General features: G+C 40.8%; 1 protein-coding gene across 1 annotated transcript; it reads right to left on the bottom strand.

Annotated features, from left to right (window-relative positions):
* Window positions 1-761: 761 nt before the first annotated feature.
* On the bottom strand, window positions 762-24,372 carry PAQR8 (progestin and adipoQ receptor family member 8). The gene is given in 2 exon segments (XM_072407362.1): window positions 762-5,018; window positions 23,177-24,372. A coding segment is annotated over 1 exon segment (1,074 nt). The 5' UTR covers window positions 4,995-5,018; window positions 23,177-24,372; the 3' UTR covers window positions 762-3,920.
* Window positions 24,373-24,820: the final 448 nt, after the last annotated feature.

Below are 24,820 nucleotides of genomic sequence, written 5' to 3' on the forward strand. Positions count from 1 at the left end.
CAGATTGCAAAAAAGCAGGTTTTACTTACTTACTACCCTACTTTATTCCAAAGATTCAGAATATATATTAAGAAATTTCTCAGTAATGGTGAATAAAGGTTTGAGTGGGAAGAAGGCGTCTGCTATACACATGGACAGTAATGGAGAATATTCTTTTATTATGGCCCATTCTACTCTTGCTTTCCCAAGGTCAAAATTGGCATCTCCAGCATTATGTTTTATTCAAAGCTGAATGGATACGTCCATTAAAATATATTGTTTTGAACTGTTTCCCCTCCTAGGTTTAGCTTTCCCTTCATATTTCAAAGGTGCTTCCTGAAAACTTTCATGCATAGTTGACTTTCCTGCCTTTTATTTCTTCTTAGAGAAATTGATAGTTTTAGCTTACCAGCAGCTTAGTTTTCACTTAATAAATATTTAGTTTCTAACAATATCCATTGCATGAAATCAACTCAATGCACTGTTTTGATGTTTTGAAATTTTTTTTTTCCTAAATGACCCTTATATTGTCCATTGTGTAACTGAATTAACAGTCAGAAGATGGAACAGAACCTTCCAAAGTCAATGATATCTCAGGTATAAGTGAATGCAGATAGCTCTCACTAATATGTCTCAAGCTTTCCCACCATATATGACCGGAAGCTATCAAAGGTGTCACTATTTTAGGTCCATTGCAGCTTGAATCGGTTTACTCTTCATGGTATATATCCTAATTATAAGGAGCCATGTGAATTACATGCTGTATACATTTTTTTGTTTCCTACCCACCAATAAATAAGTTTATTTTATTAATGTGTTGAGATGAACCATGTTTCCATCATAAACAATCTATTTTTTAGGCACGTGGATCCATCATATTAGCCACACATGGCTGCTCCTAGTACATTGCCAAGTTACTATAAGAAACGGAAAGCATGAGGTCTTTCTCTAGTTTTCTGACAGATCTGATATTGAAGACAGAAAGATAAATAATAAAGTCAATTTGGCATATTAGGGGCTTCACTGGTGATCTACCAGATCCAGATGTCCATAAAAACCTATTGATTGATATTCTCCATTTGCTATTGAGAATACAGAGCAAAGTTGTTAACATTACAACAAACACCTATTCGTAAAACCGGAAAAAGACTGCATGAGGTTCAGGTTGGATATGGTTTGCTCATGGACGTAGTAGACGAAGTAGACGATTCCATCACGCTGATGGGAGAGCCACCTGTCTGTGACCTTCCAAGCAGTCAATTCTTGCAAGAATTTGACTTAAATTCTGCCCAAATACCTTACTGTCCTGTCTTAGGGCCCATTCACATGCGTTCTTCATTTTTTTTTAAATTAGATTTTGAGTTCAGCAGCCTAAAACATTGAATAGACTGCACAACTTACCACATTCATAGTCCATTCTGCAATGTACAATAACATACTAGTGGGAATAAACTTTTACAATATTAGTTTTGTCAAAAAAATGGGAAAAGGTAAAGTGATCTGGTCAGATACAAGGATCAAGAATTACGTGTGCAGCAAATATCTATATATTGAGCTAGTAAGACTTCACATGGGCCAGCCTCATGGCATCTAGGCTATGTGTTCCAGTGCTACCTAGAAGCCTCAGCCAACCTCATTTTATACTGTTATTGTTACTCTTTTATATATACATGTAAAAGGCATCTTGTGCCAGCACCAGTTTACTATTTGTTAAGACAATATATAAGTAGAAGAGGTTATTAAAAAGTTTAAAGATTAACTGCAAGTCTTGGACCCACAACTGATTCAAGAATAATAGGAAATTATCTAAATGTAAATATATATTGCCAAACATCAAACAATCAGATTTATTTGTATCCAAAGCCAATGCTTTTTTATTGTTTTGGATAAAGTGATCAGGAATAGAGTTTTGTTGGGTTTTGTCTCAGCGACCCAATGACTATTCTTACTGGAACCTAAAGTTTTGAGAAAATCCAAAGTTTGTTACCACAACAGGAACAACGGAGAAGGGTTCCAACTGAGAGAACTAAGGCTACGTACACGTCAGATGATTCTATTCCAATAATTGCCTCAGGGCTGATAATGGACAAGAATCTGGCATGAGTACATCGCTTGTTGTTTGTCGTTCATGCATCATTCCTGGCGGATCCACGAAAGACGAGCAACAAACGATCATAATGGAAGTGAAGGGGAGAGAGTACAGTGGCGCGCTGCTCCATTGTTCTCTCCCTTATCTATAGAGCAGAACAGTGCTTTATGTACAGAGTGTGTTCATTCATCTTCAGTCTTTTGTCATTGGAAAGAATCGTGAATGATCCAACGACAATTGAACATGTGTACGCAGCCTAAGAGAAGAATTTGTGGGACATGTAAACTTTTTTTTACCACTCCCTAATCCATCCAAAAGTAAAAAAGTTTTGGCTTTAGATATAAAATACAATTTTCAGCCCAGACTTTAATCTGATTGCTTTATGAGGACAATACAATCAGTTCTTCTTTCAAAAACCAGAGCTACATAAGGCCCACAGTAACATTAGTGGTTGAAAGTCTCATTCCTTTTTAAGGAACCCATAGAAGTTTACTTTGCTTCTTCTTACATGCATTTTGGAAAAAAAGTTCTAAATAACGGGTCCAAAGGTGATCGCCATCTACTTCTCCTTTCTTTTATCTTCATGGCTTATCTTGAAGTCATACCTGTTGTGTTTTTATATGAAATTTGTCCTTATGACTGGAAAATGGCTAAAATATTTGGGAGGGTGGGATGGTCAGTGGATCTTCAACCGTCTCCATCCATAGATTCTTTGCTTAAGAACTTAATTTAATGGCTTACAAACTGAATAGGAATTCAATGTGTTGTTGACCAAAGCTGATGATAAAATCTCCATTTGGGTTTACTCAACAGTGGGGCTATGCGTCCATTGGGCTATCAAATAATGGTTCCATTCTTTGTTCCCATTTGAGATTATTAAGGAGACACACCTAATTGATTTCACTTGAATTACTCCAGTAAAAAAGTAATATTTTAGTTAGTAGATGCTTAGGTGCCTATAGGTTGAATCATCACTTAACTTGTTGGCCATATTGGCCATATTACTCTGTGTTTACAAAGGAATTAGCCTTCATCAACTTGTTGGATTCTTTTGTGGATTTCTATGGGGAACTGACAAAGCTCAAAAACCACAAGTACCAACAGGGGTTTCACTTCTGCAATACCAGTGATTGAAATATTATTTTTAAGCAGAATTTATTTTATTTTCTTTAGTGTTGGGTGATGAAGAGAATATTGGCTCCATTTTAGGCGGAAGTCATACGTTAAAAAGCCTTTATGACTTAAGATAGACAAAGCCTCAGGTCCAGAATAAACTTTATGTGGGCTGAATATTTCAGCCAGAAGTTTGGAAGTGAATGTAGTTAGGGCTGGGTAAAAACTGTTACACATACCATTATTATCAATGGATTTAGGATGCCTCAAACTTTTGGAGAACCTATTCATTTAACTTTGATTATTCCTTAACAAAAAGTTGGAGGCAACTTGATGATGGTGAACATGTAGATTGAACCTTCCCTATGTATAACTAGACTTAGCCACTGCAGTCAGCACCTCCAACCTCCACATTCCCCGCCTGCAGGAGTTGTAGGGAGTTAAATTCTTATAAGCTTTTGTAGAAATGTTTTGCCAAAAAAAATTCCTTCTCAAAATAATGCCATTTCATTAACTTCCACAGGGAGAAATTAACAAGACTTTACACTAAATAAAAGTGCAATGGTGGTAATGTTTCCTTCCGTAATACCAGTTGAGTCTTACGAAAGCCAGTTTTAGGCATCTAAAAGAAACCCATCCAAAACTTACTATCTGTGCATTAAATAAATTAGTATGCTTTATATTATTAAATATAAGAAAAATCTGAATGAGTGAATTCTAAAAAAGTTTATCATTTTCATTACAAGTCTTTCTTTGCCAATTTCCGTTTGATCTTTTCCCGCAGAAACGCTGCAGTAATAGTGCTGCACATAATGAGAGCAAAGAATGAGACACATGACACTTGGGTCAATTCCGGACTGTACCGCGTCGTGAAAAGTTCTTGTCGGCTTTTAAAGTCCAGAAGCACAGCTTCTAGCTGGCAAAGTGTGCACAGGCCTAGAAAAACGTGGAAAATTTGGTGGCCATGGCCAACAATATCACAGCCACCTGGAAAGAATTTCTCCGGGACTGGGCATGAGAAGAAATAGGAACTCATGACAAATAAAATGATTTGTAGACAATGGAACCAAACAGCGGTGTCCTTACAATCTTCTGCATGGCAAGCAAGGATGCGTTGTACCACTGGACTAATGTCTAAAATATAGGCAATGCCAGCTGGGAAAACTTGGCAGATCTTCCTCATGACTGGATAAGGCCTTTTATAACGGTATTTAGCAAAGCAGCAACCGAAACAGGACATCCAACCTAGAAAAGCAGCGCCTGGCAAGAAGAAATACCAGGCAGAATCATACCAAGCTTGGCTGGAGCTTTAGTAGTAGTGGGCAAGGGCACTGCCGTACTGATAAGTGCTAACTCCAACGTAGTCCATGAAGTAAAATGTATAGTGAGCCAACTCAGATTTGGACTGTAAGAGGTGTGCAAGGATACTGCATATGAGATAGGTCAACGACGCTATTATGTATAGAACCAATGGCATGGAAAGTACATCCCACGAGAAGCCTTCAGTCTCCACAAATGTTCTGAACCTCAGAAGAACAGCCAAAGCCACCAGAAGATGTGTCCAGACGTTAACCGACTCATTATGCTTCTGAAAAAGGCTTAGGAAATAATATTTCCACTTCTGGTCAATAGGTCTATATCCAGTCTGAATATAAGGTTCCCTGAAAAGGTTAGGAACATCAGAATCCTTGACTGTAGAAGGCATCTTCAGAAAACCACCTTCTAGAAGCTTTGGGAGGCGACGTAGTTGCTGAGCACTGATGGACAACGTGCTGATGCATTCCAGAATAGCCGTCGTCATTGTTGGACCCATCACACGCAATGTCTTTGCTTCGACCTACAGAAATAAAAAACAAATACATATCAGACAAAAAAAAAAAATAGAGGAACCTAGCTCTTGTTTCTCTAATGGCAAGAATTCTCATTCCATTATTTCTGTATAGTAATTGGATTTATTACCATTGACTTTTACAAAATAGCCCTAACAAAGACAAATGTCAAACAACAAAACCAATCATCTTATCTAATCGGATCTTAGGTTTGTCTCATAGCCTCTGTTAATATTTCTTTTTATATTGTTCCGTAAATGGCTAATTCATCAAGGCACTCAACAATGAGCAATTAACGTTGAATCTATTGGCTAAAACATGATGTGTAAAGTGTAATAATAACAATGCTACATAGACATCGGCACTTAGTATTTAATAAGCACTTATATTTAAAGGTATGAAAATAAGTATTTGGCCTTTTTTTTACTTTTTTCGTCATGTTTAGCTTTATGTTTAGCTTTATGCCTTAAATGGTTTATTGGGTGGTAATGGTTGACCTTTTGAGTGCAAACATCCCATTGCTGGTGGCCAAACTCACAAATCAGTTGTTGTAATCAACAGAGATAGATCTGTTACCATTGTGTTCCCAATGATCCACCCGCCATTTAACAATATTTGTCCTTCTGCCATTATGTTTGAAATATGTTAATTAGTAAGTTATAAGATATATCACCATCCACTATGTAAAAACTGGCATCCAAGAAACATTAAAGGAATGGATAAAGCATGAAAATCTCTTGTATTCATATACCTCAGAAATGGCAACCTAAAGTCCTGGACTTTGACTGGTGGCATTTGGTATTTTATAGGTACATCCCACTAAAATATGATATTTTAGATTTTAAAAGACATTGTGAAGTTGGACCACTCACTGGTTTCTTATATCTTTAAGAGACCAGATTTCACCCCTGAGGTCCATGGTCCACCACTATTGAAGAATCCAAGAAAGTCCTACATTTGATATGATGGTGAATGCAGCTGGTACAGAAAGAACTTGTTTTCCTGCCATAGGAAGATGAAAAGTCAAACCTACTTGGACCAAAGAATCCATATCAATATAAGAGGGTGACTTGAGTCACAAATCTCTACCAAAAGAATCTTTACAGGTCTTCCCAACATGAATACACCTTGGGATCACCTATATGAGGAATATATGGGCTGTCGTGACTAATTCCCTTCAAACAATACTAATAGGCAGGCTGATCCAATGTTTTCTATGTCACCTACCAAAAGAAAAATGAAGATTCCTGACTTCATTTGTTGCATAGGTTTCATGAGTTAGTAAAAATTGTGACGGGAGCACAATATCTTCCAGGTGGCCATCACTTTTAGAAGGAAGTCAACAATGGTCACGGCTGGGTCACACATTAGGTAGCAAAGCAGATGGCCTTGGCTGATTTAGAAGGAGAGGGCATACAACCAATGCTACTAAAGTAGTTCACAGAATATTTGAGTGGGTTCTCTTTGAATTTTTTGGCTTGGGAACCAAACCTTGTCCCAACACTGGCAATGGCAGCCAACAAGTTTTTCTATCACGGGTTTCCTCTACTAACACAGGTTTTAATGACGGGTTTCCTTTACTAATAGGCAGCCCAATTCTCATTTTTGATTATTCCATAATCTATTCAATATTCATCAGTACATGACATTTGGATTAAAATCCAAAAAATCATACAGGAGCCCTGTGTATTCTAACCTAAATCCTTGTCTCCACAGTATAATTCTCCCAGATCTGGGCAGTAATCAAGCATTAAACAACACCATCCCCTTTGACCATTTGTGTATCTCATGTTCTTGTACTGGATATAAAGCTGAACTTGAAAAAGATCATTTAAATGTAATAAAACAAAGTCACAACACATATAAATGCAAACCAAATGCTTTTGCAAACCCCAGATTTCATATGATATATATAATTACTGAACTGTTCATAATCTGCAGAGAACAGAGCTGTGGGAAGGGCCAAAAAGATCCACCAACTACAGGCTGCCTGCAGAAATCTATAGGAGGGGGTGGGTGCAAGACCAGTCACCCTGCCCAAAGAGAAAGACCATCAGTGAACGGTCTTTATAACAGGAAGTTCCTGCGCAGAGGCTAAGTTTCATTCTGCAATAATGGACAGAAGACAGAAATACCCAATGTACACAAGATTCAATAAAAATACGGGCCTTTGGTATATAAACAATTTTTTATGATCTCAGCTCTAAGTCAAGTTCAAGTTACTCTTTAAGCTCTTGCAAATCAATAATGAGCTGTTGAATCAGATGAATCAGATTGTATAACTGGCTGAACAGGATGATCCTGAGGGTCTAGTCTGTACAGCGAGTTGTTTGTACATTTGTCTCTGACAAGTTGTGTCTACTACAACCCTGGAGATGTCTTCAGGTCAAATATTCTCAGGTAATTTGTAAAGCAGATCTATTCCTGGAACATAATCATTCTCTGATTTATGTCTGGAAGAAACACAACAGCCACTTCTAGATTTCATTGATAAGATGTTTAGTAGCTAAAGGACACCAAACTTGGTAAATCAATTGGAAAATGTAAAACAACTTTTACTTTTTTCATATCATTTCTAATTGAATGCAATGTAAAAAGTTTGTGAATCTGGGTAAAATTTCGGTGGAAACATTTAATATAGAAACCCCTGATAGTCACTGTATGTAAAGTTTACTGATCCAGCACTGCTTCCTCCTCCACTATGTGACAAGATACACAATGTAGCCTCCGACAGAACTTTCTAAACCAACAATGCTTCCTCCTCCACTATGTGACAAGGTACACACTGTAGCCTTATACAGAACTAACCTAAAGCCACAATTTGGAAATGAGTGATCGGGCGGGTGTTTATTGCAGAAAGGGACAGGCGATATCCCTTCTGCAACATGTATTCTTACCCGTCTGATCACTCCATAGAGCTGTGCTGGGTGCCCCGATACTCAGCTCATCCCGGCTTCCAACTGAATAAACATTATAGTTCAAACATGATGCCAATCTCATCAGCCCTGAGGAAGCATATATTGCGAAACGTGTCAAACAGTGTGAGATTGTATGTACCTTACATGTATTTGTTATGAAAAGTATATTCATGTTTTTTTCAATAACTTAAATAACTTTATAAAAAAGGGTAGATAGCCCTTTATATAAAGTGAAAATGTGTTTGATTTGTTTATTAATAACTTTTTATACTTCTGTTTTTACCTCTGCAGGACTAACAACAGAATGGGAGCCCAGAGCCTTGTGGCTGCTATTTTGGTGCATGCCCATGCTCCGACATGCACGGAAAGGGCTTTTATCCTCAATGAAGAAAGCGCCGATCTCATGCATGCGCAGATTAGCACTCTTTTTTCTACGTCACCTGATTACCCGAGCCTGCGTAGTGCGAGATCAAGTAACGTAAGTAGAAGGAAGAAGAAGATGGAAAAGGATGGCGTCGGCTGGTGCTTCCTCGGCCCCGGGATGAAGGAAGAATCCAGGCCAAATTAAGGCCAGGTTTGGAGAGATCGATAGCTCTGCGGAAGTATTGACTGTTAGTAAATTATGGTTTGTGTATGATATGTTTCAATAGTGAGTGCCTTTAAACTCCTTAGAATTTTGATGTTTTCTGTCTTCAACTGGTAAAAAAACTCTGAGCTGGGTTTGCCGTGATACCTGGCAGTTGCTATTAGCAAACAATTTCTAACACAAAGCGCTGTAGCATCACATTGCTTTGCACTGATTTTGATATTGCATGCATTGTTTGGTCGGTGTTGCAATGTACAAAGCTTGCACGTGAAATGAGATCAATGTAACATATGTACACAAATGGCATTTAAGCACTTCTCTGGTGCCTGGCACGCAATCACAAAGTAATACGGCGAATCCTCCTCCCTCTTCAAAAAGGCATTCTGAGAACTTCTAAAGGCATTCTGAAATGCTTCCAAAACACGTCAGAAATGCAAATTACCTCTGCAGGCCTTTTAGAGATTTTATTCTGCATAAACCTAACTTCTAACCTAACTCCTCGCAGACCAGAACCAGCACTTATAAAGCAAACACTAAAACTCATCACCCATTCATAATGAATAGCCACCACTCTCTGTGCCCAATAAAAGACATCTCTCGGATTTCTCCGCTTCCATTGGTAATACAACACAATCTAATACCGCATTCATTACAGACACTCTTATGGTAATAATGTTTTCTCAGTTATTGCAGTAGTTCCAGGAATTTATCAAGAATGGAGAATGCATCTAAATGACAGACTGTAGAGAAGAGTGCCTTCTGCAATTACAGCGGCCACAAACACAGAACTCACATGAACTACCACCGACAACGAGAAACCACAAAAACACAAATCCACTTATCATGAGCTATTTTATATTCTGAAATGAAGAGACGACATTGACGAAGGGATGTCAAATATACAACTCACAATTGCTGTACTGGATCTGTATGTGATATGAAGTGAGAGAAATAAGGGTTTTGTCTAGTCTTGGAAAGCTAATTTCCTGGCTGTATTTGGCTTTGAAATAAAAACAATCACATGTAGAATTATTATAGAAGAACAAAGATCAAATGATTTATAATTGTTCCAGGTAAAATACTGAACTAGAAATATTGGAAGTGCCATACAGCCAGTTAACAATTTGGAATGGAGAGATCAGAAATGGCAACCTTCATATTTCTCTTATGACAGGTGAACTTTGTATTGAATCCTATGATAACATTCTTCTAGTTATGGATGGCATGGAGAAGGGTCAGATGCTCTGTCAACCTTATACTCCAGAGACATTCACAGCTGATTTGCTAGAACATCTGGCAATGATTGTAAAATACACACAATCAATCAAACAATGTAGGCACTATCAAAAAAATCTACTACTAGTAAATATTTTATACATCCTCAACTAAATTTTTTTCTTAAACACCCCTTAGATAAGAGAACAGATTTATTAATGTGAAGTAAACATTGGCAGCCTACGTAGAACTGTCAGGATTCTGTACACTATACACAACGCGGGTCATTTTTGTGCCATCAGCAATACCAGAGATGCTAATATCTCAGGAGCTTGCTTGATCAAGGGGTCCTACAGGAACCTGGAACGTTGATGGTACTGTCAACCTCGTCTTGTAGTTGTTGCCAGGAGTGTGAAAAAATCAGGTTTCCAGGAATGATTATGTTCATGCTTAGTAATGGGGTATGTAAAATCAAAGGTTGGTGTTTGACATAGATGTGAGATCCCAGTGTTCCCAGACGTGAGATCCCCTTAGCCTAGTGTTCTTCAACCTGGGTTCTGTGAAATTCTAGGGTTCTACCAAAGTTTGGTAGAGGAGATGATAGACTGCTAAGCTCTTTGGTCTAAGCCCATGTTTCTCCACCAGGGTTCCTCCAGAGGTTCATAGGGGTTGCTTGAAAAATGAGTAGTTTGTGGCTCTCAGGTCAGTTTAACGAACACCAATGAACATTTTGGCTATCTGTAATGGTGACATTCTTCCCAATGGCCCGCAATGTAATAGGAATTCTTCCAATGATCACCACACCATAATAAATATAGCAGGAGTTCCCCGAAAATCTGAAAGTTATTTGAAGGGCTCCCCCATATTATAAAGGTTTATAAACTTTATCTGAGCCCTTTCCAAAACACTCCGCTTCCTCCTTACCTTTACCTGTCAGAGTTCAGCTCCAGAGCAGCAGCTGCCACTGACCAGATAAGAACCAGCCCGACTAGTGTTGTAATTGTTGTGTTACAGCTGCACTCCACTCCTTATCACCTGTTTCTAGGCAGGTCTGCCGTGTAGGCGTCTTAAACAACGAGTGACACATTATGTAAATCCATAGAAATCACTAGATGTTTGGAAGATAACCTTGCCTCCAAGTTCTAGTTTCTCAAACACACTCCAAAGGATAATTTTCTCACTTCTAGCATGCCAGGTAGGTCAGAAGGCCAACATTTCGGGGGCCAATTAGGGTCCCTTCATCAGGGACGTAATGAACCCACTGTGTTGCTCTGATGGACCTGAAACATTAGCTTTCTGATTTTGGGAACAAGAATTGCTGAAATAAAAGTTTTGACTTTTTAGTCTATAAAAGTCTAACGTGTATAAAGTCTTAAGTCATGTCACTAAATGCCCATTAAAGGGGCTCAAAATCTAATTTACAAAAGAGGGAAGGATCTAGGGATCCAGAAATATTTATTTTTCTTGGTATTTACTTTCTTAATAGTAATCAGCTTCAACCACATCTGATGTCCTGTACAACCAGGTACAATCCAGGTGTGTGTAGGGCTACCCAAGTAAGAACAACAATTTCTGAGCACTGTAAGCACTCGTTTCCCCTCTGAAATGTTCCAACCTACTGGAAATTCTCCCCTTATTTAGTTGTATGTAATTTATCCCAGGTTAGGGCTTCAACTTGAGTGTCAGAGAGTTTAAAGGTCACCTGAAGACCGATAATTGCTGGCCTGCAAACTTCTGGACCTCATGTATTGTCTCTCAACCTACCAGAACCCAATACTTGTCTACAATCCTAGAGACTACAGGCCCCTGTTATCAATGTTGTTCTCAGATGGTAAGGCTAATATTAGATCCAAATGCTTAACCACTCCCCCGGTAGCTCCCGTTGAACTGACATGGAGCAGTTGGGAACCACGTTGTGCAGGTGGTTGGGTTTGTGGTGCACTTTCGGTGGATTGTGTTCGCGGTTGCTGAACACAACATGTAGCTTCCGGTAAACTGAGCAGCCAGCAACTTCCATTGACTTGAATGCAACCATCTTCAAAGACAGCTCCAAGGAAAGTGGTTGTAGTTGCTGCTGAAAACATCAAACCGCAGCAAATTGCAACCTCAACTGAATGACGCAGAGGTTGAGGGCGGTTAAGGATGAACTGTAGTTGACACAAAAAACACAAGGTTAAACTGCACTCTATTGAAGAGGGAAAGCTTGAAGTGGTTAACTGCAGCGGTTTGCAACAGGAAGTCTAGAAATGGCCAAAAGCCAGTGAGTGAGGTCAGTTTATTGGATTGCCACTGTAGGAATAACGAGCGCTGATTCTGATGCTAAACCCCCACACTTATAATCATTTACTACTGAATATTTCATTTCTTGCATAAAGCCAATTATAACCGGTTATCTTTCAGCCTACAGAGCACACATAACAACCTAAACCAGATAACAATCCCAGAGGTTGATAAAAATATAAGCAAACCATTTATTGACAGGATGCAGGTAATGAAACTGGGTTGGGTTCACATTTTATTTCCAGAATGGGAAGCAGTAAGAAAAATCTTGGAGGGATGCCAATCTAAGGTCAATCATCAGGTCAGATTTATGCTGCTTAAAATTACGTATACACGCTATCACCTAAAGACTGAAAATCTAGCATGGGTATAGTGATTCCCCAAATTTGTTTATCAATCTGCCCTGGCTGATCAAAGAACGAACAAGAGTTTGGTTTAAGTCAAGAGGAATGGAACTTTGCCCTCAGCTTGTCTTTTTTTTTGTAGCACAACTTCTAAAGAACTACTCAACAATATTACCTGGGGTCTCAATTCAGAAGAACTCTTCCCCAGTACTGACCTACCATACCATGTTCTACACCATGTCTCTGTGTGGAGGTCCTCATCTTGGTAGTGGCAGGGCTTTGCTTCCTCATGTCAGAACCTTCAGCAAAGAGAACAGTGGGCAGCACAGCAGTGCATATCCTTGGCGAGCAAAATTCCTGATGTTTGCAAACAGAAGCTTCAGCTTTTGTCAAGGTCCTAGCTTCTTTAGGTAGACAGCAGGATGATATCATCGTTATCTCTTAGTTTCAGATATAGTAGGGAATGGTTGACATTCCTGAATTTATTTTGTGCCGCTTTACTACCTGTCCCAGAATAAGGGCAAGGAGTAACAGGAGGTCTTCTCTTTGCTGTCACCGGAACGATGGAAGATCTCTTTTCATCTCTCTTCTCTTGATAACATGTCCCTATTTTAATCTGCTAAATTTGCAATGCTTTGCGACTTAAAGTTAGTCTACATCTCTAAGCAAAGTAAAATATCCCCTGCAGGGTAAAAATCTTTGCTAAGTGTACAGCCTAAATTCCTTAAAAGATCAGCCTCATTGTCCTCAATGTAATTCTGAAAATAGAATGTAGAACTAAAGGTCACTATGACTGCCGGTCACACACACGTGGTACACACACAACACACGTGCACAGCCTTCAGAGGTTATATAACAGCCCTGAAGAGTTTGGGTGTGACGGGACATTCCTGAAAAGAGTTTCTATTGGAAGACAAGAGGAAGTGACACTAAACGTAGCAAAACCCAACCGCCGAGTTAGAAAACTTCTGCTCTTGTCTAAGGAATATATGGTTTGGGTCAAAACTAAACTTTTCTTTGGCTCTCATGCTCGGAAAAATGTTTGAGAATAGTTAGTACATAGCGAGCACAGGCAAACAAAGAACATGGTAATTTTTCAAAACCAAAAAAAAGTCAATTATACAAAATACAAATACTATGTCCCTTTTTAATATGTACATTTTTGATGACAATGAGGCTTGGTTTTTGGGGTCTGTGTCAACGCTGAACATTGCCAATAATCAGCGATTGGTTTTGGCACCTAGGGCATTGTTAAGTACAATGAGCCGGATTTATTAAAGCTCTCCAAGAATGGAGAATAAAGAATATTGTGGGGGAAACTGGGACATTAGCAGACCTGGAATGGTTATGGTCCAAGATTGAAAACATTTGTCAACTAACAGCCTGGATCACCCAGGTTCTCCCATGATAGTCTATCTTCTCGGAGAGCCTTCATATATCATGTTCACTGTGTCTATCATAGTCCATTGGCTAGTTTGGCTGGTTGGACAGATATAGCATGAGGCACCTAGGATTGTATGCCATTCCTGTCAATGACAGGTATAGCATACAGCTCAGCCAACCCAGCCGGCGGATGATGACAGGTTGGGTTGGCTGAACCTAGGACTGGACCCTATAGTCCTCATTGGCTGAGGTTTAACCATCGGAATGCACTGTACACCATAATTATGCCTTCAACAGAATTTGGAATTGGCTACTGATTCAACCTGAGCATTGCAGTGAACACCTTGCAGACACCAGCCAAGCATTCTCTAGGGGGATATTGATCACTGCCACTGAAAACCTATGGACCTATTGAGGCGCTTGAGACCTATGGTCTCCACCAGAAAATCATTGACATGTCAGGTTCACTGCCTTATTAATAGAACCCAAAGTTTCAACCTGTCATCAAGGAAAGCTGATTATGTGCAATATAGCTAATTACATATAATTGTAGGGTTTGACATAATAATAGAGGGAGGACTAAACAATGGAGCAGGTATAGGAGTTCTGTTTTTTTAAGCATCACCTCTGGGCATCTCATGCATATGTATGGGTAACACCTGTATTTGGTTTGTGTCACCAGGTGCTCTGGCAGTGGAGTAATGACCGGGGGTAAACTTCTAATCCAATACAATAAACAGAATTCAAGTAAACCTAAAGGCATTTCAGTAGCTGAATGATCACGAGAGAACAAATTTTTGACTTACCTTCATCTGTGGATAGAGCGGATGTGATGGTAAATATTATTCAAATCCACACAGGTTGTATCCTGCGTATGAAACACTTAGGGTAAGTACACACCTCAGATAATTCTGTTCGATTTTCGCCTTAGGGCTCATATCGGAGGAGAGAGCACAGCGGGGTGCTGCTCACTCTTTCTCCCTCCTCATGCATCATTCAATATTTTGTTGTGAAAGATCCTTAGTATATCTGACTGAAAATATGATTGTTGGGGGGTGAGGAAGAACAACAGTGCCCAGCAGGGGGCGAGAGGGTGGCAGGATTTGGGAAGAACACCAGTGCCCAGCCGGGATCGGGAAGAACCATAGTGCCCAATGGGTGGAGAGAAGAATAATAATGCCCAGTAGGTGGAGGGAAGAACCATAGTGCCCAGTGGGTGGAGGGAAAAACCATAGTGCCCAGTGGGTGGGGGGAAGAACAATAGTGCCCAGCAGGAGTTGAGAAGAACAATATTGCCCAGTGGGTGGGGGAAAGAACCATAGTGCTCAGGGGCATGTAGAGGGAACACTAGTGCCCAGCTGAGATTGGAAAGAACCATAGTGCCCAACAGTGTTTGGTAAGAACAATAATGTCCAGTGGGGGTTGGAAAGAATATTAGTACCCAGATGGTGTTGGGAAGATCTATAGTGCCCGGTGGGGCAGTGGGGGATTTGGAAGAATAGTAGTGCCTAGCCAGGGTTAGAACAAACAATAGTGCCGTGCAGTAGTTGGGAAGAACAATTTTGCCCAATGCTGGAAGAGACAAATAATCGTGCCCAGTGGAGATTGGGAAGAACATTGGGTTCTTGGGAAGGTTAGGAAAAAATGATAGTGCTCAGCAGGGGTAATAGGAGAAGGGCAATAGTGCCTAGCTGGGGCTGTGGATTGAAGGACAATGATGCCTATCTAGAAGTACTGAAAAATAAAGGTGCTCAGTGGGAAGGGTTAAACATTGGTGGTCTGTAAAAATACACTTATTGTGCTGTAAAGTCTATGTTACTGCTTCTCAATACTTTCTCCTTCTGCTCATAGGATGAAGCAGAGTCTGCTGGGCAGGAGATCGGTGCCCAGATTTTGCACCAAGCAGCGGGTAAATATAGGACTCACAAATAATCCCCACTTGGTTTTGAGCCACGTTTGGGGCCGTATCTTTCCTTCTACCAGACAGGGCTGTTCTGTGATTTTCAATACATAGATAAATGTATTTTTCCTGCAGTAGCTGGCTTTGACCTGGAATTCCTTGCTGGGCTAGTTTATATTTTGCATTATGTGAAGAACAATAGTGGTGAGACCCAAAAAAAGACAGACTCACTCACTCAACATGTAAGTGAAAAGCGAGGCCCTTTTCCGTAAGAAATTAGGCACAGGGCCTACATGACGGGGTGGGAGGCCTAGCCCAGGGGTGTTAAGGGTAATAAAATTTAGTAAGGCTAGAGGGGCCTGTGCTAGTGTGGAGCATGGTAGCCCCTGAGGTAGGAGAAGATTAGGAATAGGATGAGTTAAAAGGGGCTAGACAGACGCGAGTGGTCCTCTTTTCGAAGAAAAAGTTTCAGGCTTACCCACCCCTTTTATAGTTATAATTATAATTTGAAAGTGTGGTAAATTTTAGTGGTTGAGGTCTTGGAACGCAAGGATCCAGTAAATTGGTAAAGTGGTGGAATTTGGCAGGGGGGAATCCTCTTTGGTGGGGTCTCCCCCTTTATGGTGAATGGATGATTACGACTCCTAAAGGCAGTGCAAGGCGGCTAGGGGGCAAGGTGGAGATGTTGGGTGAGGTAAAGTCCTGTTGGGTGCAGATTTTGCCTTCTGAGACCTGCAACCTGGTTGTTTGGGTGTATAACCAGGAGTATAGAGTTTGATAACATTATGGATATTGTTGTTATGGTTAGCTAATAATAAAAGAAAGGCATTAGGTTGTTGTTTAATTAGGTTATATTCAATGTGTTATGTTTGCGATATATAATTCCGGTTAAGTAATAATAATAATAATAGAGTGGTATGGTATGTTAATGTATGCTTGCATATCAAAAGTGTAAATGTATTTATTTATTTGTCATTTATTTATTATTGGATATTTGATAATTACTTGAATGGCTAATTTATTTATTGCTGTTTAAATAAACGGCTGCTTGCCAGCCAGATTGGTGTCTGGGCTTTTAATGGTGGAGGGGTATTTGGTAAGCAGATGGGGGTTCGGGGGGAGGCGGAGGTTCAGATGGTGGTGGTGAAGGATGGGCTACAAAGTTTGAGCTACTCTTCTCATGTTATAAATGGGTGGATTGATGCTGCAAAAACAACATTTGTACAACAGAAACCACCTCACCCAGCTGAACACACCTCGCACTGATAAAACTAGCGCAGTTGTGTGCACTTGTTTTTGGTGCCAACAACATTATTCAGGGGAAAAACTAACACTACATATACACTGCCTGCCCCCAAAAAGCTGCCAAGCCTGTGGGGACAGTGATATGATCTGGGGTGCCTGTGGGGCAGTGTTATGATCTGGGAGTGCCTGTGGGGCATTCTTATGATCTGGGGGTGCCTTTGGGGGCAGTGTTACGATCTGGGGTGCCTGTGGGGCATTGTTATGATCTGGGGGTGCCTGTGGGGGCAGTGTTACGATCTGGGGTGCCTGTGGGGTCAGTGTTATGATCTGGGGGTGCCTTTGGGTGCAGTGTTATGATCTGGGGTTCCTGTGGGGTCAGTGTTATGATCTGGGGGTGCCTTGCCTTTGGGTGCAGTGTTATGATCTGGGGTTCCTGTGGGGTCAGTGTTATGATCTGGGGGTGCCTGTGGGGTCAGTGTTATGATCTGGGATGCCTGTGGGGTCAGTGTTATGATCTGGGGTACCTGTGGGGGCAGTGTTACGATCTGGGGGTACCTGTGGGGCAGTGTTATGATCTGGGGTTCCTGTCGGGTCAGTGTTATGATCTTGGGGTGTCTGTGGGGGGCAGTGTTATGATGTGGGGTGCCCGTGGGGGCAGTGTTATGATCTGGGGTGCCTGTCGGGGAAATGTTGTGATCTGGGGTGCCTGTGGGACAGTGTTATGATCCGGGGTGCCTGTGGGGCAGTGGTATGATCTGAATGTCTGTGGGAGCAGTGTTATTATTCGGGGTGCCTGTGGGGGCAGTATTATGATCTGGGGTGCCTGTGAGGGCAGTGTTATGATCTGGGGTTCCTGTGGGGTCAGTGTTATGATCTGGGGTGCCCATGGGGGAAATGTTGTGATCTGGGGTGCCGGTGGGGGCAGTGTTGTGATTTGGGGTGCATGCCTTCTATGTTTCTGTCCATTGACCTGCAGGTATATGTAGGTGACAGGGTCTCGTTAACCCAATGATACTAATGTGAATTAATTTTTTTACTATTTTTTCTTGGTTTGCTGGATCTCAGGGATGTGGCGTGAATGTGATTTCTTTATTCCCAGACCAGCAGTACCGGTGGTGCCCAGTGCAGGGGAGCGGAGGTATCTGTAGGTGTGGTGTGTTTGTATTACGGTACTGATAAGGAAGGGATAGAATTCTGGGAGAATGGCGGGGCAAGGAATGCACAGGAAATTATCTCATGTTTATATGTACTGCACTTACATTGCCGTAACAAAGTTATAGAAACTTCAAACACATCATCATATAACCCCATATACAGGGCTAGTTACACAATACCATATATAAACACAAAATCTCACATACACAGACCTTCCATGCCAAACAGAAGGTTTGCATTTTCATCTTACTGTCATTTCTAAAGTTTACTTTCACCCAAAAAAAAAATCTATGAAAGAAAATGTTAAAAGCTTCTGCTGCCATATTCAGCTTTCATCTAAAGTTTTTCGCCGCAGTACTTTTTTTCTGCCACTAGATGTCCTCAGCCTGATGAGTCCGATAAGGAGAAACAGAGCCGTGATAAGCTCATCTCTCTTTCACTCTGCTCTTTCCTCCTATCAGAATGTTTCCTGCTAGCACAGGAACTGATTGGTCTTTAGTTCTGCTTCTTCCTCTCACACTTCAGCCTTGATGTGTAGGCCAAAGGGCTAAAACCAGGTCAAAGGTCTACCAACTACTTCAGTGTTGTCACCCTGCATATAGACAGGAAGTGGTTAAAGTGGCAGCCATGGGTGGTAGGAAAAAGTCCCTCCAAGACAGTTCATCTGACCATAGGGAAGTCCCTCCAGTACTCAGCATGCTCTCAGGAAGCTCTCCGGGCCCCAGTAATGTGATCGGCAGGGTGGAGGACAATGGAATTTCTAGAAGTTTGTTTTTTGCTGTGTCGGCGGTTGCTGGGTGACCATTGTCTGTCACTGTGACTGTGAACTTGAATAGGACCACAATGCAATCTATTGAACCGTCCCAAAAGCACTGAACCCGTACATTCCCCGGTGAATCTGAACTGTGTTATATGCATGCCGTTTTGTTTCCTATGATTTAAACAAGTAATGAGTAGGTGCTGAAATCTAATTTTCCAGGAGGTAAATATCTCAGGGGGTTTATCTCTCATGGGATCAATCTAATATGAGGACAATATCTCACCGGGTCAATCTCTCATGGGGCCAATATCTCAAGGGATAATAATTCAGGTGACAAAATCTGAGGGGCCAATCAATCATGAAGCCAATATCGCATGGGGCCAATATCTCATGGGGACAATATGTCATGAAGCCAAAATCTCAGGCGACAATATGTCGTGGGGCCAATCTCTCATGGGGCCAATATCTCGGGGGGTCAATAACTCACAAGGTCAAGTTTTCATGGAGACAATATCTCAGGGGGTCAATATATCAGGGGGTCAATATCCCAGGGGGCCAATCTCTCATGGGGCCAATATCTTAGGTGCCCAGTACCTCATGGAGTCAATATCTCAAGAAACAATAATTCAGGGGACATTATATCATGGGTCCAATATCTAAGGGGGCCAATAAGTGCTCTGTATCTCATGGGGTCAATCTCTCCTCATGGGGCCAATTTCTCACAAGGTCAGTCTCTCATGGGGACAATATCTCAGGGAGTCAATATCTCAGGGGGATTTTATTTCATGGAGCCAATATCTCAGGTGCTCAGTATCTCATGGAGTCAATATTTCAAGGGACAATAATTCAAGTTACAATATTTCAGGAGGTCAATATTTCTGTCACGGTCCCTTCCGTGACTGAAGTTTGAGGATCTGTCAGACTAGCTGCATGTGAGTTTTACTTGTTTCTGTGTTGTTGTTTGTAATGACCGCTCCCCTTGTATCAGCTGCAGCTGGTGGTCATTACTTCTCCTCCATTTAGTCTGCCCTCACACTTCATGCTATGCGGTTGATATTCACTGCTGGGATGTGAAGAGCTGGTGTGTTGTCCTATCCAGAGTTCCTGCTTATAAATCTGCTATTTAGATAAATTGAATTACTTTTGGGGTTTTGGTGTTTTGTTGTTCTTTTGTTGTTTTCTAGGCCTCAGGGAGACACTGGGTCCTTCATAGGGGAAGGAACCAGTAGTCTCAACCCAGTCACTACTCCTAGGGCTATGCAGGGCTAGTAGGGCCCAGGTTCCTGTGTATGAGTATTCCCACCATCAGGGGATGCTCATACGGTTAGGAGTTAGGGCTAGATTAGGGTGTCTGCAAGGGGTGACCATTCCCTTTTCCCTAGCCATTGGAGGCCTAGTACTGAGTATAACCTTTCTGTTTCCCTCCCCTCCTTGTTATTCGTGACAATTTCTTGGGACCAATATGTCATGGAGTCAGTCTCTCATTGGGTTAATATCTCATTGGGGCAATATCCCAGGTGCTCAGTATCTCATGGGGTCAATCTCTCATTGGGTCACTATCTCATGGAGCCAATATCTCATGGCGTCAGTCTCTCATAAGGACAATATTTCAGGGAGTCAATATCTCAGGGGGATTTTATTTCATGGGACCAATATCTCAGGTGCTCAGTATCTCATGGAGTCAATGTTTCAAGGGGCAATAATTTAAGTTACAATATCTCATGGGGCCAATATCTCAGGGGTTAAATATTTCCTAGGACCAATATCTCATGGAGTAAGTCTCTCATTGGGTAAATATCTCATGGGGACAATATCTCAGGTGCTTAGTATCTCATGGGGTCAATCTCTCATTGGGTCACTATCTCATGGGGCCATAATCTCACAGAGTCAGTCTCTCATGGGGACAATATCTCAGGTGCTCGGTATCTCATGGGGTCAGTCTCTCATTGGGTCAATATCTCTTTGGGTCAATATCTCAGGGAGTCAATCTCTCATAGAGCAGATATCTCATGGAGTCAGTTTCTGATGGGGTCAATATCTCATGAAGTCAATATCTCATGGCATAAATATACTCATACAAACAATGAGGTGTCATCTATTCTTCCACCCTGTGCTTCATCATCCCCAATTAGTTTCATCACCAATATTATGTAAATCCCATCATAGCTCCCTGCACATCATTACACTGCACCTCTTCCCAAACAATGATGCTACAAATACAGATTTAAGGGGCGGATGGCTTCTCTACAATGTAATCTTCCCAGCAGAGACACAATAAAATGACTCTTTTAGTAGATCTAAATTAAGAGAACCTTTATCCTATAAGCTGTGATCAAAAAACTGCCGAGAACAAAGGACAATTCATCACTATTGTCTGTGGCCTTCCAGAAGTTGATCTTGTCACCATTATTGACCAACCATGCCTTGGTCTAATGTCTTATGGGGAAATGATGAAGAAACAGCAGGAAAGGTGGAGGAAGCACAGAGCCAATAAAGAAGAAGCAGGGAGATCCTTGCAGTGTAGGTCCTCAGGTACAGCTTCCTCTCCAGCAAGCAGAACATTGAGTGACAACACCAAATCTCACTACACACTTCATCAGAAGTCAGAATTCCATGCATAAAATGTTAAAGAAAGCACAGGCTGAGATTTGAACCTATGATCCTAGGTCTATCAAGGCCCGGGTGCCAGTGTCTGAGCCACCATGCCTAAGCACAATGAACATTTCTAGATAGTCACTACAGGGAGTCCCCAAGTTAAGGACATCCGACATAGAGACAACTCCTAGATATAAACAAGGCTTCCTTGCTCGCTTGTGTGCAGGACAGAGGCTTGATGGGGGGGGTCACATGACTTGCAAAAGAAGTCTTTTGCTGTCCTGCAACCTCTTGTAACATTTTAATGACCAAGACAAACTCTGCAGTTGTTTCTTTTTGCATATCAAAGCACAGCTTGCTCCAGAAGTTAATGAATGTCTAGGCTCCATAAAGTTTTTTTTCTTTTGCTTTGTTTGTGATTAGCTCACAGTAACTGACACCACACTGCCTAATAATATGTTGAGACAAACATCTGTCCTAATTGCATTTATGAAAATAATGTACCTGTTCTGACTTACATACAAATTCAACTTAAGAACAAACTTACAGTCCCTATCTCGTATGTAACCCGGGGACTACCTGTATAAGCGAATCTTTACTTTTGCATTCTGCTCCACTTTATGTCCAGTGATTTTTCCTACTATAATAAAAATTATTTCCATTTCTACCCATAAACGATTCCCCTAGATTCCTGTCCGGTAAAAGACTGGCAGAACAAGAAGTAGGGCTGAACCCCTCTAATAGAGCATCAGACAATATATATATATATAAAGATGCTAATAAAATGTTGGTGTTTGCTTCAATTTTGCAAAATGCAGAGAGAAAATGAATAAATGTCACAGCAACAGTCCATACACAGGAAACTAGAATGCTGGTTGTATCTGTAAAGGTTTAGAGGTAGCCAAGGTAATATTTCTGCATGTGATAGTATCAGCTATATAGAATGTAAAGCCTTCAGATGATCAAAGAGAGATACCGGAAGGAAAGCATGACACCCACTACATACCGAGATAAAAGACTGTTTTATGAAACCCATGCCAGCGAACTTCTCAGACTATTAGACTTTAAAGCATGTGACAAAAGAAACGGTTGGATTGGGGGGTGGGGGTGTATATTCTGTGGTTGCATTAGTTAGTCTCTTTGGCATTTTATTTACATCCCTCAACCAAAAAAAAAAAAAACAAATTCTTGTCTTCAAAAACTTTTTGGAATTTTACAGTTCAGCATGTAGCTCTCCATAGGAATGAGCAGAACAATATTGATACTGTTGGAAACTCACAATTCTGCTCACTAAGCTGCAATGGTTATGTTTTCTTGTAATCAAACAGTTATTTTTCACAGGGGTGGAGGTGTTGGGTGGGAAGAGTATTTTTCATGTTTTGTTAATGTTCTTTGATTTTTCCTGTTGCAGCTTTGTATGTATATATATATATATAGATATATATATATTTTTTTTTACTGCTGTTTTTTCTTTTTTGTGCTTGTACATGGCACACTTAGGTTTGGGCAATGTTGAACCTCAGTAGAATATTTTTGGGGAGACCCAACCTTTGCCTGTTGTATATATTTACCCACTGACGCACTCAGGTTGACCTTTTGCCAAACAAATGGCAGAAAGCATTTTGCTTAGTGGTCATCTGAAGGGTCATCAAAGCAATAAAATTAACTTTAATGCACACAAATACAATAAAATAGTCGTCTGTATCTGTAAAAATAGGCAAGAAGGTCTTGTATTTCTTTCATGGTATTAAACTGACTCTGGGTACATAGATAGGAAACACTCACATACAGTATTCTAATGATTGTATGGAACTTGGAAGTTGAATATCAGTCCGGTCTTCTGTATGTTATGCAGGGTTCCCGGCAACCTGAGAAGCTTTGTTTGCACCCTCGGCTATCACCTGAAACCGTGATGGGCGTCCCTGTTATAGAGATGACACAAACATCAGATAGGACAGCACAAGGCCTTACCACAGCTCTCCTTCAAGGTTCATTAGTGAACTCCGCACACTGCACAGGTAGATTATAATTTAACATTTAAAGAAGAACTGAACTATAGAACAAAAAATGGCGAGCAGGCAGCACAAGGTACAAGCTATGTCTCCTCTGTAGTGAAAGACATTTACCAGCTTGTGCACAGTCTTCTGTTGAATGAAAAGGGAAAGTATAAACTCAGGGGAACAAGTATGAGAGTTGTGACCACCAACCTGGAGGAGGACCAGGTTAAGATTTTAGAGCGCTGAGATGGGGGATTTATGAATATAAACCCTATATGAATGAAATTCAGTTTACAAAATGCCTTTTATTAATACATTCATTTTTTAGCCTTTTTATTACTTTTTTCATTTCACTCTCAATAGCAAGGTGGGATAATTTGATATAAGGGTAATGACTTTTAGTGGAAAAGCTTCACCATTCAGACATCATTTAGAAGAGGACCTATAGTCAGTGACATACGGGGGGCATTATATAGCTATTTGCGCCACGTCCATCTCTGTGCGCCCAACATATGGCATATGAAGCCTTTCAGTACCAACTGCAACTGTTATGTGGCCGATGCTTCAAGATAGTCATGCAGACTAGATATAGACAGTCAACGAACTCATGTCATATGAAAAATTAGCTAGGAACTGCCTACCTTTCATCATGCCTAGCAGGCAATATGGAACCAGGGTATTTTTTGTATGGCACACTTCTTTAGCTCTAAGGAATTTGTCTTGAATGGGCTGACTGGTTGTGTTGGCCTTCTAGGACAACAGTTTACAGTTCTTGCCTGATGCAGTCATTGTTTTCATGCATTTTAACAAAGTGAAGTGATGAGTAGGTTAATATTCTGCAATGGCCAATCAGAATACTTCCTTTTAAAAAGAAGCTGCTATATACTGGAAAATCATTGAAGAACATATGGTGGTCAGCGGCCATTCAACTAGTGCTCTGATGTGCCCATTGCACAGTGCTCCAATCACCATGCTGCTAAAGAAGCATAAGCATTATTGATTAGGTGCTTTTGTATTAAAGAAGCAAAAACAAATCTAAAAACCAAATTGTATCACACACAATTTAAAACATGCCTGCTTGCCTATCATCCAGCGGCACGTAATTGCCATGCCTGGCTGCAGCAGGTGATGTACGAATGGGTTAAGCTGTAATAATGGAGTAGTTCTCTGAGGTTCCCTGGGAGCAGTATGTTATTACAGGAGCTGTCCCTGGAGGCCGTCTGTCCCCATAGCTCCTAACACACACTCACTGTTTACACTAAGCCCAAACAGATTGCACTGTTATTCTGCTTTTTTGTACATTGCAGATCACAAACCACAAGCGGTTACCACAACAAATGACACATAGCTCCATCTCTGCCTGACATACACAGGAAGCAATGCAAGCAGATCATTTCTGAATGTTTATAAAAAAAAAAACAAACACCCCAAA

Source organism: Pyxicephalus adspersus, chromosome 4 (assembly GCF_032062135.1).
Source record: "Pyxicephalus adspersus chromosome 4, UCB_Pads_2.0, whole genome shotgun sequence".
In the NCBI taxonomy this organism is placed as follows: domain Eukaryota; kingdom Metazoa; phylum Chordata; class Amphibia; order Anura; family Pyxicephalidae; genus Pyxicephalus; species Pyxicephalus adspersus.